This window comes from Eleginops maclovinus, chromosome 19, assembly GCF_036324505.1.
Source record: "Eleginops maclovinus isolate JMC-PN-2008 ecotype Puerto Natales chromosome 19, JC_Emac_rtc_rv5, whole genome shotgun sequence".
Taxonomy (NCBI): Eukaryota; Metazoa; Chordata; class Actinopteri; order Perciformes; family Eleginopidae; genus Eleginops; species Eleginops maclovinus.
Genome location: NC_086367.1, coordinates 4,002,910 through 4,021,387, shown reverse-complemented (window position 1 = coordinate 4,021,387; position 18,478 = coordinate 4,002,910). Strand labels below are relative to the sequence as shown.

The 18,478-nt window shown below is 38.7% G+C and overlaps 2 protein-coding genes across 5 annotated transcripts in view; both read right to left on the bottom strand.

The window, feature by feature from the left end:
- Positions 1–9,994: 9,994 nt before the first annotated feature.
- Positions 9,995–15,843, bottom strand: sdsl (serine dehydratase-like). 3 transcript variants are annotated; one of them, XM_063908997.1, is made up of 9 exons: positions 15,786–15,843; positions 14,029–14,199; positions 13,840–13,876; positions 13,327–13,466; positions 12,133–12,221; positions 11,819–12,046; positions 11,596–11,732; positions 10,734–10,820; positions 9,995–10,386 (listed from the first exon to the last, which is right to left on the bottom strand). In XM_063908997.1, the coding sequence occupies exons 2-9, from the start codon at positions 14,173–14,175 to the stop codon at positions 10,283–10,285; spliced, it is 969 nt and encodes a 322-aa protein (XP_063765067.1). In that variant the 5' UTR covers positions 14,176–14,199; positions 15,786–15,843; the 3' UTR covers positions 9,995–10,282. The 3 variants fall into 3 exon arrangements, with proteins under 3 accessions (XP_063765067.1, XP_063765065.1, XP_063765068.1); XM_063908995.1 differs by lacking the exon at positions 15,786–15,843 and adding an exon at positions 15,032–15,285; XM_063908998.1 differs by lacking the exon at positions 15,786–15,843 and adding an exon at positions 15,032–15,275 and having other exon boundaries at positions 11,602–11,732.
- A 220-nt stretch (positions 15,844–16,063) lies between these two features.
- The window catches only part of LOC134881559 (apoptosis-stimulating of p53 protein 1-like), a 52,880-nt gene continuing 50,465 nt past the window's right edge, over positions 16,064–18,478 (bottom strand). For both annotated transcript variants that reach the window (XM_063908993.1, XM_063908994.1), the window contains one exon: positions 16,064–18,017. In XM_063908993.1, coding sequence (XP_063765063.1) covers positions 17,976–18,017 — 42 coding nt within the window. In that variant the 3' untranslated portion in view covers positions 16,064–17,975. The remainder of the gene's footprint in view (positions 18,018–18,478) is intronic.

Here is an 18,478-nt window from a genome sequence, read left to right as displayed (position 1 = left end):
GAACCTGTGACCAAGTTTTCCATTCATTACATACTACACTGTAGTAGTGCATATGATCTAAAAATAAACCTTTGAATTGAAAAAGGTAACTAAAGCTTTTTAAACATGAGGCATCAAAAAGGCTTGAATGTGTTAGTAGCACTGAGGAAAAATCCACTGCAGGAGGAAAGAGGTTGTAAAATGCAATAGAAATCATTTAAATGTAATACAACGCCAAAAACAGCATTTCACATTATTATTATTTATTGATTTTAACAACATTTTGAATAAATAACTAAACGTGCCTACTTTGACTGGTATTATAATTGCTATATTTTTAAAACAGCATTCAATTAACCATTGAAAAATATAGCAAAATGATCAAGGTCTGATTTTCAAGAAGGATTTGTACCAAACAAGGATTTTTCATCAACATGTTAGAAGACTTCACAAAATTTCATTTAAAATACTTTCACATATTTGCTGCAATTGGAATATTGCACTAGTCCGTAACAGGTCATTTGATTTGAGTAACCCTACTGTTCATGCATATCCTCTTTATATGAGACGAAAGGTTGCACTGTAGATAAAAGCCCTTTTCAGCAACAAAGGTTGCAAACAGTTATTCTTGCAGCCACAAAAACGACTTCCTAACACCGGAATCCATCATTTTCTCCAAGATGTCAGGCAGAAACTTGCTCCTGTTTGTCACGTCATGATGTTCAGCCAGCCAAACATTATACAGACAGAAACAGCCTCTCAACAGCTGCAGTATAAATCTCAGCACACAGCGAGCTCTGGTGAAATATGGCTGACATAATGATGGCCTGAAGGAAATGGCACTTTGCTGACTAATGTGGAGGGAAGTGGGCAGGGGAGAACCAGCGTCTAACCTGATGAACTGATGAAGAGGAGGAGGTGTGATGACCGTTAAAGGACTGCATTTATTCAGCCCTTCTGCAGTCTTTGCGATCCCTCAAAGCGTTTACATACACAAGTCGGTATTCACCCATTCACACACATCATAAGAGGCTTGGAATTCAAACCCGCATATCGTATGTTAGCCATCAGGAGCTATTTGGGGTTCACTACCTTGCCTAACATTTGTACAAAGAACCCTCCATCTTTTAAACAAATAATAATACTTCTCTTTCAAGCTGTCCTAAACCAGCATTCAACCTCTAATCCTAACCCTCATGACACTTTTGACTCAATATACCATGACTTTTAATAATACATTTTAAACGTACTATGTTTTCAAATTCTTCGACTATCTATACTAGGACTTTTTGAACGATATTTTCAAGGTAATAAACTATGACCTTTCAAAATGTTCGACAAAATATACTATGACTTTCTGCCAGATATTTCTATGGGGGTCAATATAATAATTATTTGTGGAACAGAAGAATCATTTGTGTAAATGTGTGATTTGTAAATATAAAACACCTCCCATAAATGCATTCAAAATATTTGTAAACTCACAGAAATGTTGTATTTGTCGACCGAAATGTTCGACAAATACAACATTGATCCACAAATGCCTGATTGATGCAAACAATTTAGCTTACAAATATTTTGAATGCATTCGGGAAAGGTGTTTTACATTTACAAATCACACATTTACACAAATGATTCTTCTGTTCGCACCAATAATTATTATATTGACCCCATATCTACCCCCATATATTTCCAACATATTATACGATGATTTGTCTCTTATTTTTGACATTCTATCACTCACACACACTGTTAGTTGTTAATATCTTAAGCTCAAGCACACACATCATACTGATCGAGGGACTGTTGGTCCGACCACCCACTTCCTACCATCTACCTGCTGAGCCACAGCGGCCCCTCACAGAGGCACTGCTGGAGATGAGGCATGGTGACATTTAGTAATGCAGAGGTAAAGAGCAGCCTAAATTGGGAAGATATGAGATGCTACAGGGAAAAGGACTCATTATGGGAAAAATAGCCACAAATAAAAAACTGAAGGATTGATTTGAACGCATCTGTTTCGTTTGCATCTTGGCAATTAAATTCTTGCAAAATAAGAAAGCACTTTACAGAGTTTGGCCTTGTGACAAATTCACCAGCACTTACAGTGTTCACCAGCACTTACAGTGTTCACCAGCACTTACAGTGGTAGGACCTGCTTGAAGTGATTATATTAGCATTTTCCTTGTTGATCGGAGTTTGATTTGATACTGTGGTGAAGTCCCTGCTGCAAATTAAGCACCTACACCAGGGATGTCCAAACTACGGCCCGGGCCAAATGCGGCCCGTTGTCCATTTTGAATTGGCCCTCACCTGAAACTTGTGCTTTTCTTGTATTGTATTATATATATATATATATATATATATATTACACAGTAGTATTCATAATAAGCCCACTTCTCACATAAATTCAGTCGATTAAAGTTGAAAACCGTTTTTCTAACAAACCTTTGTTGAAGCCCATTCACTTATTTGCAAACACATCTGAAATATAGCCTTCATATTTTCCCTTATTATATGCAATCTGAGCTTATGTTTTAAGGAATGAGCTGCCAACACAAAATAAATGTAAACCTTTGATTTCTGACAGTTTGTTCAAGCATAATTTACCTGCATTTGATTTATTTAAGTACCTTATAAATGTACTCACAAACTATATACCCCACCTCTACGGAGTTGCCCAGCCCTTCATAAGTTTTTCTATATCTGGCCCTCAGTGAAAAACATTTGGACACCCCTGATCTCTCTCCCGGTTTCAAATCTAACTCTCTAAAAAAGGTTAAACTGGCCCGAAAAGTAATACATAAAAGAAGATTAGATTAGCCCATTTCACTATGAAGTCTTAGGTCACTTGATAAAATAGAAATGCATTGATCTGAATCCTTTGATTTCTTCTATAACATCACTATGTGACCCTTGCTAGCGTTCAACACAGTGTGCGTGACAGGCTAAGGGGCAGGACATGTCTAAGCGATTAACCAATCACAACAGATATGCCCAGCCAACCAATCAGAGCAGACTGGACTCTGGTTTCAGACAGAGGGTGAAAAGAGGTGCTGCAGCACAGGCAGTATGAGAAAAATAACGAGCTTTTGAACATTAAAGCATGGAGACATGTCCCAGTACAGACAAGAAATACAAATATGAACATGAATATTAACAAACATGTAGTCTTTGTAGATTAACTACCTCCAAAATAAACAGCAGGACGTCGGATATGAAAACAAAGGCTTCTTTATGTAGAGAAATCAGTAGCGACCATTACACGTTCAGCAATCACCACAAAACATATCATCAACAGCTCCATGTATGCTAGTCATTTTTCGTATACGCGGCTACTTTCATCCTAAGGAAAACGCGCGTAACTCTTGTTTAGCCGCTAAGCATTCTGGTAGTTCAGTTTCTTAACCCTTTGTTAGGCAATAGAACAGAAAACATATCTCAAATCAACATCAATCAGATAGAATACAACAAAATATAATTATTTCTAACTCTCCTTTTAACTGTAAATAGTAATACAACCTTTAGCAGCTTTCTATGCATTAAATCAATAAACAGATAAATCATTAATCTTATAACTGTAAGCTATTAAGTTACAACAGTCTTATCTTTCAAACTTTTGATAAGATGCTGAACACTTTGTTTCTGACTTTCAGAATTGGTAGAGGCGAAGTGTCCTGAACCCAGCTCTCCCGCATTCCTCTTAGCCTACTTTCATTTTCATTTTTCCCATCCAAAGCTTAATATGTATGTGGCGTACTCCTGGATTAGTGCTTTTAATGTATGATACAATATACTGTGACAACCTGTTGTATTCTTTAAAAAATACTTTGTAACTTTATTTTACATATCTCTCTGTCCCCTACTCTCTTGTCACAGCTTCACTGCCAACTTGAATACAAACATATAAAGGCATAAAGGACACCTGTTAAAACTCTTTCAGGTTTTACCATAAAGCATTATTTTGTATAAAAAGAAAACTAATGAAGTATAAACATGTCCAATCATATAATCACAAAGACCATAGAAATAATTGACACATTTGTTCACAGGGTTCTCGGATATATGTGTTATTATACACTTAATTAACTGAGATTATCTATATATAATCTCATAAAGTGGATGATATATTCCAGAACACAGCTTTGAATCTATATTATGATATAAAAAATGGTACTCCCACTCTCTATCATTATGAAACAGGCCATTTCTCATTGAGCTGTGACGTTCTCTTTCCAGTGACATTTAAAGAGCTGTATCCCTCAGCGGAGAGCATTATGATGTTTAAACTGATTAAATACACAAAGCTGCTTACAACCTGCAAAGTTATATAAGCAGAGAAAGGTGTAAAATCAGACAACTGTTCACTGTGCAGCCAGGACAGGGAGAGAGGATGATACACACAGGAAATTCTCTTTCAAATGGAAGAATTTAAATATTCAAAATCTGAACCAGAGCTTTCCAAAACAGGCGGTCCTGGGCTAACACCTGAAATGCTAATAGGCTAATGGTAGCCTTCCTCAAACCCCATTAGTGTGTGAGGTGTTCTCTTTTACCCAAGTTGTGAAGTATGCAGCGAGGCTGACAAACGAACCGTAGACTTCGACAACAAACAAATGACAGCCAGAGTTTGGTTAATTAAGAGTAGAAACACAACCAGCAAATATAACAGCGTGTGTGTTTAAATGAACGGTGTGCAGTTGAAACACCGGAGCTGTCCGTTCAGCACTAACGTTACAAACGTTCAGCACTAATGTTACAAACACCGGCTTCAATATTCTACTCTCACAAACAGTACCGCAAAATAACCGCGTAAAAGAAACATAACAACTTTCCCTGCTTCAGACTACAACAAGCACCGTTATATTGGAATCATTTTCAGTACAAAGAATTCAGCCTCGACGTGTGTTAGTTCAAGCTGAAGTTAATTACGACTATAGGAGAGCGGTTATTGGCCTACTTACCATCAATCGCCATGATGTTCTGTTTAGGTTTCCACCAGAGCGGGCTGTGAAGAAGGGGGAGCGGTCCACTACACAGCTGAGGGAGGGGGGTTCGTACTGTGGTACGGTCCATGATACACCGAGGAGAAAGCTGTACAAATGAATGGCTCATACATTTTAACCATTACAAAACACACTACACGTTTTATATCACTCGTTAACATATTGCCATAGCAAATTACTATTATATGGTGGGATACATTATCAATTCATACAGTTTAATAATATAGTTAAGCTTAAGCATACCCAAAGGTTAATTTTGTTAGGATATAGTGCGAAAAGGCTTCCAGCAACTAGCTAATTTAACAGAAAGATTCTAATAAAGCTCAATGAAAGACATTTACTAAATATAAAATATATTTTAAGTTGGCTGCCTTATGTTAGGTAATGTTCTCAAAATGCTTGTATGGTACTTGCATTATAATCTTTCACTGTGCTAATATGCCTAAAGGAATGCTAATTTATTGTCATATTCTAGTTTAGCAGACCCAAATAAACGTTTGTGACATCTTATAACAACGACACAACTTCCTTAAACCGAATATATCAAGTTAATTTAGTAGTCTATTAAAACTACCCTTTTATAGTTGCAAAGAGGCTTTGAGATATTAGCTGATGAGCAAGATGATAATAAAACTGCTAATGTAAATGATATTATTTAATTGGAAAGTTAGTTTAAATGGGCTAAAATAGGCTCTATTAATATGTTGTATGCTAATCCCTATGTTATGTTTCAGCGCAAGTATTAGAGGGACAATTTATTTCTAATGACTTTTTCTTTCCTAATATTCTTAATATGGAGCCTAATAATGTGAGCTTTGTTAGTTTAGCTAATCCCAAAGTTAATAGCTGTATTAGATGCTCAAATAGCATTAAATGCTAATTCAATTCACTAATAATGCTATCTAGATTCATAGAAATGTAGCTTTCTCGTGAAAAGGTCATTTAGGAAAGCGTAGTGAAATTATTGAACCTTAACAGATGCTGGAGAAGCCTTATAATGTGGCTTAATTTTCTTAAATCAATGTGTGATATATTGGCTTCTACAGTGAATACAAGGGCATCCTTGTCTCATGATCTTCATCTGGTCTCAAGAAATATATCCAACAAATGTAATGTTCAAAACTGTGCATTTCTGAAGCTTAATTTGGTCTCTTTTTCATTTGGACTTTAGGGAAATGTTCAGCTCTCTTCGGCAGTGGTTCTCAGTCGTGTTTAATGAGACCGTGCTCCTTTAATCAACCCCTTATTGCTGATGCCAGAAAAACATCATGGCTCTCTGATTCCAGAAAACGGACCTCCACTCTGAAAATCAACAATAAGTGTTGTATCAAGGCCTCACCACAATGACTTCATACAGGAAGAAATGAATCATCACAGACCTTTTCTGGAAGATGCTGAAAGCATTCTGGGATTCACAAAAAGTCAATAAGAGATGTAGTCCTACAACAAAAACATAAATTGCAACTGATCATCACCATGTAGTCTAACTCCTGAAGTGCTCTCATTTATGTGATGGTGATCTGCTCCCCTATAGCAGGCATCTTAAAGGTCAGGTATTAAATACAGCCTGGAAATTAAATATTCATAAAGCATGCATTGGTAATAATGAGAATATCTGCTCGATAAGCACAGTGTTGTTTTCAGTAGCAGCTGTGCTTTTACCAGAGATGTAGTAAAACACCAAGGCATTTGGAAAAGCTTTCTGTTAGATCCATTCCTAAAAGATGCAGTACAACCCAATTTGTTACCTCTAAATAAAAAAGCTCATTTCAAACACTGTGGAATGGTTTTTGCCTTTGCCTGCTGAAGCAGCCTTAATGATACAACTCAGACACTTTATAACCTTGACGTGTGATTCTGTTATTATTTCATTGCCTTCAGTACCCTGTATTTATTCTAATCTGATTTGAATTGCTCTGTGCTTCTGCAGTCACCCCATTTCCTGTTGAGGTTCATTAAATCTTCATCATTATCTAATCCAAATGTAATCAAGCTAATGCTGCTAATACTATCTCCTGCTTGTGTTCATCACTGCCTTCTGTATTCTATGATCGTTACAGTAGAATTTTAAAACCTATTTAGTTTCATGTTGAAGTTCGCTCCTGTGCTGTTATCAGGTTGCCATGGATACAAATAGCAGCAGCACAGCTCTGCCTTGTGACTTCCTGTCAAAAAACAAGGAAAGATTGTAGCCAATTAAAGCACTTTGTTATACTCCCTGTACCCTCACTCTATTTCAGAATCCATATTTTCAGTCTCAGACTGTTGTGTATAACAGTATTTGGCATGATTTAAAAGACTGTGTGCTTTGTGATGCACTGACATTTTGAATAAATATCAGAAAAGCACTTTGTTATATCACTTTACATCCTCCATCCACTCACCCAAAACTCTAATACTTCAGTGGTTATTAAAATGTTAAATGTATATGACACCTTCAGTAAGAATAATATATTTCTGAAATGGGCCATTATGCCTATTGAGTACTTTTGTTTTGATACTTAGGTTTGATGATCACCTACAACAGACTATATTGACAATTTAGCATTGATACTTTTTGTGGTTTGACAATCTCAAACAGTCTTTCACAACACTGAAGTAGAAATAAAGAGATAAGTCTGAATAGAAACCACAATTTGTGTAAGAGAAGTTGAGTTTTTTTCTCAGTTTCTACCCGAGTGATCATTTTCCACCCATTCGATTCATCTGCCTACTGTTTGTGTAGCCTTGCTATGGAAATAACTTCCCCAGATAAAAACATACATTGGATTTGACACCCTTCAGACACACACTCATAGCTTGTAGCCAACATTTGAATTGGCTTGTTCACATACAAGTTCAATTACAAATGAGAAAGAACTAATTACCAAACCATTTTATAGAAATGTTTTACATTTCAAATCCAAACTTAGATCAGCAGGCTCCACCTCTAATCAAGCCCTTTATCTTTTTGGTTTTAATAACTGTCACTCTTCCAATATGCAATTCACCAATTCAAAAGGTTGATGAAAAAAGGTATTTAGTGACCAAATGTTCACAAAAGACCAATTGGATATAAAACCTTTTAATTATTTTTTAAATCTACGAATACATTTGACTTTGTCCAGAAAGGAACAGGTTATCTGTCTAAACTAGTCTTTTTAAACGAGGGTTTACTGATCCCAAAACAAAACGTTTTAAGGCCATTTAACAACATTTGGATGGGATAACATTTGAATTAGAGTTAGGAAAAGATGTGTCTAGACATATTTGTACCGTTTCCATCTCCATGTCCATCCTTCTTGTTTACTTGGTGCTATTTTTAGCTGCAGCCGGCTCATATGTCCTCTGCTGGGCTCATCAAAGCAGCTCCTTCCTGTTGTCATAGAAATGGGCCGGCTCGTCCATTAACTTCCCGTCTGCAGGCGGCCCACATCACACCAAAATATGGAGGGGGGCTCAACTGTGGGTCCGCTAGATCTCCTTGAACAGTGTGGAGCATATCAACCAGGAGAGAAATCTAACCAATATTTGATCAGACACGAAGAAACAAATATTTCTCATTGTTTAAATTCTCCAATTATTTATCCACATTTCATCTTCAGTCCTTTCTTCTTAGTGTGTTCTTGAAGGGGCTGTGAGGCGGTTGAGTCACAGTCTGACATGAGAAGCATTTACAATCATGTTCTCTTCATGTTTGACCTTGTGCTGTTAACACAACAGGCAGAGCCGCTGGGAATCACACACTCCAGTCAGCCCTCTGCTGCTGGGTGCACTGGTTCTTCAGAGGAGACACACATTAGGACTAAACACATAACTGACATACATTGACTTGCATCATGTTTTATTTTTTACATTTATCATTTCATATATTGTTTTATCACACTGAAACAATTGAATATAAATACTGCATTTACTATGTGTTAAGTAAATGGTACCCTGTATTTATCTTTGTTAGTATGTACTAACATACATTCTGTAATTGTATATGGTGTATTCAACAGAGATACTTTATAGATATATGTTATTCACTATTGATATGCATATATACGTTCTTTTATTGTAATTATACTGTATGAACAATGCCTTTTTTAGATTCTGTAAAAAGTATAAAAAACATTTGGTATACAGTATTAATGTAAATCAAATGTTCAAGCAGACAAATAACTGTGGTTAATTGTTTATGACCAAGCACCTCCAGAATATATATAATGCTTGTAAAAATGTCATAAAATGAACTATACTAGGTGTGTTTCTGACGTGGGAATATAAAACATATATATATATATAGGTACATGTCAACAACAGTAACAATGTTTGCATTCATTATCTTTTATCAAGTATTTATTGAAGTCCTCATTGTCTTCGTAAACGTTACTTTGTCTGGTTGAAGTTGTTACATTTCTGTATTTCAAATTGTTGTTCTGATCAATGAAACATGAGGTGCTTTTTAACAGACAATGTGGTCGTATAGATATTTCAAATTATTATAATGTTATCTCTTCTTGTACTTTTTGTTCATTTAATGTTATATATTTTGCTGCTGTGTCAGAGAGAAAAAAAGGCACAGACTATCAACAGGTTGTTAGAGACAACAGTCCAGCAGCAGGCAGAACAGTGAGGAGCCGTTTCCATAGTGATAACTTCCCACATGTAACACAAGTACTAGTCACTGTGATGAGCTGGTGAAAACCCACAAACCAATCCAGCTTTGAAGGGTTGGTTGTTTTAATTTAAAATGTAAATCTGCATTGGTAAACACGCAAGGGTGCAACCTTTCACATAAAACAAAAAAGACAAGATGCAAATGTATGGGTTTAGTGTAATAGTTTGTAATGCCTCGTGCCTCCTAGCTTTTCATTTATGATTAATTACATTAATAAACATATTCTTTCAGTGTTTTTCCCCATATGAAGATTCTGTATCAGGCTGTGGATGGCCCGTGTGTTTCTGGAAAGTGACTCTGTGACACCACCATGTGGACGAACACAGTCATTGAATTCTGACAGCTCAGTGAGATGAGAGCACGATTAAGGTTAAATTATATTTAATAAAATGACTCACTCATTATTTCATAACTGAAGACATTTGGGTTTTCTAAGAAACTATTGCATTTTTATTTTTTCTGCGACTCCAAACACACATTTGCTTTTAAATCAGATGTTATAGCTCTGTTCTTATTCCCAGGAACCATTTTACTCTCATTCATCCATCCAGACATCATTTTTAGCCGTTGTGGCCTAGCATTGGCCCGTCATATAGACACGCATGTATAGCTATACATCCACACACACTCACACTTCCTCACACACTGTACTTTAGGTGTGCAGTTTGTGTTTAAGGTGGTTCAGTTGCTCCATGTCCACGCTGCTGCCTCCGCACACGATCACCAGCAGGGGGCCCAGGAGAGCCGGCAGCCGACCTACAGGAAGAGAAGAACAGCGGAACCCATCATCATCTGCAGAAGTGTCCCCTTATTAAAAAGGAATTCATCTTTTTTGACTTATTTTAAACATCTTTCACACACATGGCTGTCGTCTGAAAAGGTCTTATAATGTGCAGAGTAAACAAACCACACAACAAAGAGCATTAAGAGCTGCCACGAGACACGTGGGTGATGGATTGAACCGGATTACCTAACCATAACACTGTGATGACTCCTAAATCCCGTCTCAAACAGTGTCAGTGTTGTATCAACAGACCTGAGAGGAGCACTGAGGAAGGCTGTGTGATGAATGTTTGTGAAGGTGAGGATGACTCCACAGTTACCTTCATCCTGTAATCTGTGTACGAGTCCGCTGTAGACGGCTGCCAGGGCTGCTCCACACGCCATCTCCACCAACACACGCTCCTCATCTATCACACACAAAGATATAACTTTTAGGATGTTTTGAGTGTAATTGCAATCGTAGAAGTAAAAAGCTAACGATAGGGTAAAAAGTAGCTACATGACGGTTGAATGGCTGCAAATCACCACCGCTAGGCTAAAGGCTGATAATGTTTGGTGACATTTAGTCGTCTCAGTTGTATTTCTTGGAACAACATGTGAAAAATCATACTACTGTAACATGTCTCTATATTTTAATATTCAAAAAGCTCTTTATGCTTCTCATACTGCCTGTGCTGCAGCACCTCTTTTCACCTTCTGTCTGAAACCAGAGCCCAGTCTGCTCTGATTGGTTAGCTGGCCGGCTCTGTTGGGATTGGTCAACTGCTTAGAGATGTCTCACCCATTAGCCTATCACGTATGGATGTAGTTTTAGCCAATAGAAGCACAAGTGTGATATAGTGAGGTCACTATGTTATGAAAGTAAAAAAAGGAATCCAATGGAGGTGATTCAGGCAGGGAGAGGGGGGAGAAATTCCCTTTGGAGGGAACACAGGGATTGTAGCCTTTGTAGACTATTTACATGAAACACAGAAACCTATAGAACACTACAGGAGAGGGAACCCCCCCCAAAAACATATTAGGGCTCTTTAAGGAAAACAAAGGCGAGTCAATATGAAAACAACTTCATTATAGAGGCCTATGTTACCAGTGAAAGCAAAAGCGACTTCAATAGTGTTGACTTGTCTGACAGTGTATAGATTATTTATCTTCATAAAATCCAAGTTGAAGCATCACACACACACTGACCCAGGAATGTCTCCACAGCGCTCAGAGCCTGCTGGTCCGTCACCAGCTCAGAGATGATGGTGAGCTGGCTGCTCTGGCTGTACTCAAACGCCTTCCTGCAGACCGTCTTCGCTCCGAGACACTTCGCCTCGCTGTGGAGACACAGAGGAGGAGGAGGGGGTCGGTTGGGTTGCATTCAAAAACCGCAGGAAATATCTGCACTCCTTTACCCTCTCACCTGGTGATGTCATCCAGCGTGACCAGCCTCCCCGCCTTAACCGCAGCGTTGAAACAGTCGGCCCCCACCGTCTCCATAGCGATGACGGGTACATCTGTCCAGCCCACATCCTTCAGGCCCTGGACAACTCCACAGAGGAGTCCCCCCCCGCCCACAGACAGCAGCACTGCTCCGGGCTTCACCTCCAGAGAGGCGGCCACCTCACTGATCAAACTGCTGTGGCCCTGCCTGGAGAGGAGAGGAGGAGTTTGGTGAGTTATTAAATATAGAGTTTTGTAGATTGACATTAGTATATTTTAAATTGGGAGGAGTACCAGAGAAGGGGGTGATCGAAAGGAGGAACATAGGTGAGTCCTTCAGTCTCTGCCAGTCTCAGAGCCTCTGTGTTGGCATCATCCCAAACCTGGGAAGACGAATTGATTAGATTTTCTATTCTTTCATTTTTCTTTTATCTCTTTATTTGACAAGTTCCTGGTCAGAGACACATTATCACACTAACAATTATACAGACAGATCCAAGAACAGATCAACATCTAAATACGTCTGTGGCATTAGACCTGTGATGTTAGCATAGCAAGCGAGGCTACTCTGACTATCTTGACTACTCTGTTATCCCTTTGTGGCATAAGCCGTTTTCTACAGGCATATTTTACCGGCGTAGTTTTCGTTATGATTTTACTTCTGATGGCAACCTGTGTAGCCCATGTATTGATTCCATCCCATAGCTGCAATAATGCACAACAACAGGGAAACGTCTGCGTGCTCTTCCCAATGATCAATAACAGTGAACGGATGGGGATTAAAGTACGGTACAATAAACAGCATCCCACTGAGCCTGGTTAGTGTTGCCTGACTTTATAAAGTGTGTGTTTTATAAGTGTGTGGTCGCGTTGTAGTCACTTTGCTCAGCGATACTGCTTGTTACAACTTGTACTCGCTGTACTCGCCATGAACTGTTATTGCTCAGGTTAATCTCCCCCTTTCGAAGTAAGCGTGACGTATTGGTTCGTATTGGATCTTGGATCTTGCCGGGCAGCTGAGTGCGGCCAGAAAGATCAGGTTTTTTGGCGCTTAAAGCTGGCGCCGCTGCGGTGGAAACACTAAAAAACAGATCTTTATCGGCTCCAGCTCTGGCTCCGATTCCAGCTCCAGCTCCAGCTCCGGCTCCAGCTCCGACTCCGGGTTGGTGGAAAAGCAGCATAAAAGTGGAGGCCTAATTTGAATGAGTGATTTGTGGTGGAATTGTTCAAAGGCAGGCTCACAATTCCACCTCAAACCACATAACTGTAATGATATATGCATTGCTGCATTACTTAGTTAAGGGTTTGGCATTTTCTTCAAATATTTTTGGGGGGAAATATGGAATAAGAGCAACTGCCAAGCTGTGAACCTCATTCACCATCTTACCCCCTCGTTCAAAACATCTGAACATCTTGTTTACATCTAAACATCTCTTCATTCCCATTCTTAAAGGCTGAAGATAGACCAGAAATATAATACCAATTCACCTTGCCTGTGATCTTGACCGTAGCTCCCTGGTCCTGCAGTCTCTGCACCACCAGCTGAGGAGTGGAGGAGGGGACCACGATGGTGGCGGGGACACGCATCTTCCTGGCTACGTACGCTGCAGCCATCCCAGCATTACCACCTGGGGAACAGACGCACTGGGTTGTATTACAGTCGCTCTTTTTTAAAATTAAAATAGCATAAATATATTTATTAAAACGCATGAAATTAATGTAAATATGTGGACATTGTACTTCAATTTATAACATTAACTGGCTCAGGGTGAAATGGTCTCTACCAATTAGAGGGTCATGGGATTGATCCCCAGCCCCTGCAGTCAACATGTCCAAATGTCATATGTATTTGAAGCATATGTAAGTTGTTTTGGTTAAAAGCGTCAGCTAAAATGATATCATAATATCATATAGATATGTTGCCCAGCCCTACATATTAACCTTTAGACATGTATATAGAGTTTATGATATTAACATGCCGAGTCACAGTGGAAATGTCACCTGAAGAGCAGACGACTCCTTTGGACTGTGTGGCCAGCTGTGAAAGAGAAATACAAAAAAAACCACGTTAGTGTCTTTTGTATGCATATCCGAGAGCTAGAACACAATCAGTTATTGGCCTTAAGTTGGAATGACATGTCAAAACTCAGTGTCAGATGGTGGAAGTGCGGGTGGGGGTGGTCCTCCTACCTGCTGGCAGAGGTGGCCGATGCCTCTGATCTTGAAGGAGCCCGAGGGCTGAGAGTTCTCCATCTTCAGGAACACGGGGGTCCCCACACACTTGGTCATGCTGACGCTCTCCAGCAGCGGGGTGTTCAGGTGGAAAGGTCTCGCCATGCTGCCACGTGTTTAAGTAAAATGCTAAACAAAAGCAAAGACGAGTGAGAAGTGCGACGACAACACCCACTTTTAAGTGTGGATAAGCTTCAGGAAAAAGCTACTGAGAAGTAAGAAGTCAAGTTAGCAACAGGTACTTCAATCTCTCTCTTGGGAGAAGAAGAATGGGGGATGAGAACGAACATTTATTTAAATATTTGAACATATAATTAGGTGTCACACTAGTATTCTCTGTCTTTTTGAGTCTTCAACACAATAGGAGATCAAATTGAATAATTGTATAATATTAGATAGGATGTATTTTTTGATCATTGCTTGTCGACGTTAAATATATGCATATTTTCTGATTAAATACCAAAAACAACAAAGAAATTTTTCCCCCAAAAAAAGTTAATATTAGTCATACGACATTTAGAAAATGTTAAAGCTACATGGAAATCATCCTGGGCATTGTTTTTGAGATTTCCATATAACAGTATAAGTTATACCATGGTTGAATCATATCAGAATGAATGGAAAGTGTATTGCAGGATGCGTCTCCTGCCAATCTATTGTTACACCGTACAAACATCTACAGGAATATTTTCTGTCATTCATTTAGATATGTATTGTGTTTATTGGTAATTCATCCATTAGGTTGAAATGCATAATTCAGTCTTTAAGATCAGTAGAACATTAGTCCTGGAATAAGGGTGGAGGAAAGCTAGCTCGTGTGACAACATTAGTAACTTCTCGTGAATACTTAAAGTAACGTGACGTAACGTCAAACAGAGGTAAACCACTTAATGACGTGCACTGCTAACTTGCACTCGTCATTACGTAACAGCAGATTTCAACGAAGTAAAAGTTGACTTACGTTTGGCTGAAATGTCAGGTTGAAGGAGCTTCTGGTTTTGAAATGACAAGGTGGTTCATTTCATAGAGAAATTATCATATTTTCAGTGCGCCCTTCATAATGCTAAATGGTGTAGCATGCATGAGCAGCAGGGCTAGCGTCAAAACACAACCACTTCCGGTAACAAAATAAAATTGGCACTTGTTAACTCTTTCAGAAATAACAATAATAATATGTTTTAAAAGTTTAAACGGCATTCTGGGATATAGACCGTATTGTATGAAATTCACACACAAATATTATTAAAATTGCTTTGAACGGTAATTCGTAATAAATGTGCACTAAATGGGCTAAACTGCCATGTCAAGCCCTGAGTTTTGTCTTAAGGTCATCACGTTATAATTTTCCATTTGCCTATTTTAAACTTTAAGGCAATGCAAGTGGGCTTAACATGCAGTAAATTATAATATATACAGGTAAAGACGAGAAAATAGCACGAAATCAGAAGAAATTCTTAAATATTAAATATGTAAACCATGTTTATATATTTGTGATGGCCATAACAATTCACAGATTAACTTCAAGACATATATATTGTTGTTCCACCCACTTTTTCTCATCGTATACTGTTGTATGTTGTAACAAGACCCATTTTTGTATTTTGAGTCTGTATTTTTTAGCTCTTGAAACAAGGGAAGGCTGTATAATTTCATAGGATGAAAACACTGTTTGCAAATGGTGGTAATATATAGAATTTAGGTACAAATAAACTTACGTGTGAAGAAAACCTCTGTCGGTGCGGAGACTGGAATGACATGAGGACTCGAAAGTCCACCATTTATTGCCCAGGCTTGGATCTGGGAATGTGCGTGTGTGTGTGTGTGTGTGTGTGTGTGTGTGTGTGTGTGTGTGTGTGTGTGTGTGTGTGTGTGTCAACATGTTTGGGAATGAGGAAAGAGACTTTTTAAATGTATTATAATACCTGTTTCCACTCATTTTTCACGTTTGTGTTGCACAATCTTGAGTAAATCAGTGCCAGCATTGTTTGTCTGTAGGGATTATAATGTCTTTATTATTATCATACATCAGCCGTGTAGTTACAGGTTGCATATACACAAAGTAATGGTTCACACTCCTCATTCTCACACCAAACATCACAATTTATTGCCTCATATTTTACACAGCATGTTAGAGAAAATGACGCTCTGTACACTGGGGGGCAGCAGTGAGTGGTGCCAGCACTGACATAAAGAAAGGAGAGCAGTGTTTCTAATAATAACAGTAATAGTAGAAAAACAAGTGTTTAAATAAAACAACAAATCATTGGCGTTAAACATTTCATCCAATGTAAAACTTTTGAGAAGGTCACATTGTTTTCACACTTTAGATTCTTAATTTTAACACTGTAGCAGTAACCCCTGGAATATGTATACAATTATATTTTTTCATATATTTTATGGTAGATGGGAAACACAGGCTTATTATATTATTGTGTTCAAACCTGGTATCGGTGTTGCCAATATGTGCCAGGCCCTGTACTGGACAAGGTATTTTGTGTGTACAAATTTAAAGAGGTTTTATTTAAATGTGTAAAAAATGGTCTCCTCCTTATTCCCATTTCATAGCTGCTTTGGTTTCCAACATTATTCATATTTCACAAATCCTTTTCTCACATTCTTCGATTTCCTGACTTCCTCCTCTCTCACCAGCAGCAACCATTCTACAGTTAAAGTGATATCAGTATGACAGCATGCACCAGAGTCAACATAAATATAGAGTTGTGCAGTAATGATAAACGTTTGTAGTCCGACCCGGGGTTAGCATCGCAAGCGCTCCCCAGAAAAAAAGTCAATGGGATATTCTAGTGGATTTAGGAATATTCCGGAAAATTAAACTCTGTGGCAAACACATGGATCTGTTATTTACCACTTTTATGATTTTTGAACCATGAAAGCAATCCCCAGAAACAAAAAGCTAAAGTTAGGCTATAAACAAGCTACATCACAATGACTTCAGGTCACCACCGCTAAGCTAAAGGTGGCTAATGGTCGGCGTATGGCAGTCTTATTTAGAAGCTAGGAAGCAAACTTCAGACATTCACCAGCGTGGTGTTAACTGACGTATTTTATGTCAGAAAACAAAGCATCTAACAAAAAACATGTTAAAAAAATGCTAACTCATCCCCTAGGTTTGGGACTCATTCCTGCACCACTCTATAGTAAACGTTTGGGACATTCATAATAATTTACATATGATTCTTTTTATTATAAGTCAGAAATGAAATACTGTTCTGGTATGAGTTCAAACCAAAGTTTTTTCTCCATGCCATAACATTTTATTGTGAACATCTGCTGCTCATGAGGATCACCATGCATCATAAACTTGCTGGATCCTGTTCTGTTAGTCTTGTGGTTGCACATCCAACTTCACTCCTGACTAGCCCTGCTAACAGTTGCTCCACCTACATCCCTTTAACACTTTCAGAGACACACTACCTCTCATGTTCCTCTCTCCTGCTTTATCTTCTCACACTTACTTCTACCTGTACTGCATTTCAATCCTCTCTCCATTTCTTCTTACACCATACAAAAATAAAGTTCAGACATGGGGTTATTTGGATGAATGTCGGTATAAATCTGAGCTCATGTTTTCATGTCCTGAGCTGGAGGATATTTTTCTACGTAGCTTTCTCTCATGCGGCTGAACTAGTGGGAAGTTGCCAAGCTCAAAATAACAGGCAATTTCCTTTTACTGCAGTGAAAATATATTATGATTCTAGCATAAAGTGGCTTTGTGGTTGCAGCATCACCTCCAAACAAATGGGAAAAGTTCCTGCGAGCTCCGTCTTTGTTTTCTCCTCTTCCTGCTACCTTTGTTCTCTCTTCCCCGGCTAGTGCTTCCTCCCACATGCTGCTCCTCTTCTTCTCGGTGCATGCGCGTGTGCACGTGGCGTCTGATCTGGGCTTTACGCCAGTGAGCGTTGTCTGGGTTTGATCCTTGGATACAGCTGGAGAGAGGAAGAGAGGGCAGGGTTATTACAGCATGTTAACATGGCTCTCAAGGTGCCTGAACATCATGAAGCAGACCTGAAGACTCTGGGGGGGGGGGGGGAGCGTTTCCTCTGCTGAATCACAGCTCATTTGCTAGATGAGTGTGGGTACATTTAAATTTCACACACTTCTTTCTGTAAATGCACAGGGACACAGTGACAGACAGTTTAATTAGGTCTATATAGCTGGGTACTGGTACAATAAATTAGTTCTGAGCATTCTGCACCCCCTTAGGCCTCAATGGCTCTCTGCACAGAAGCACAAGCCCTGTCCAATTATTATTCTAACCAAACAACGATGGTCTGGTTTTTCACGGTGACTTTCTTTAGGAAAGTGATGCCTGTGAATCAGCGTTATATTTTGATAACCCTTATTTAAATCATTCCTTTTGAGTGTTATGATGTACAGTATGTTGATG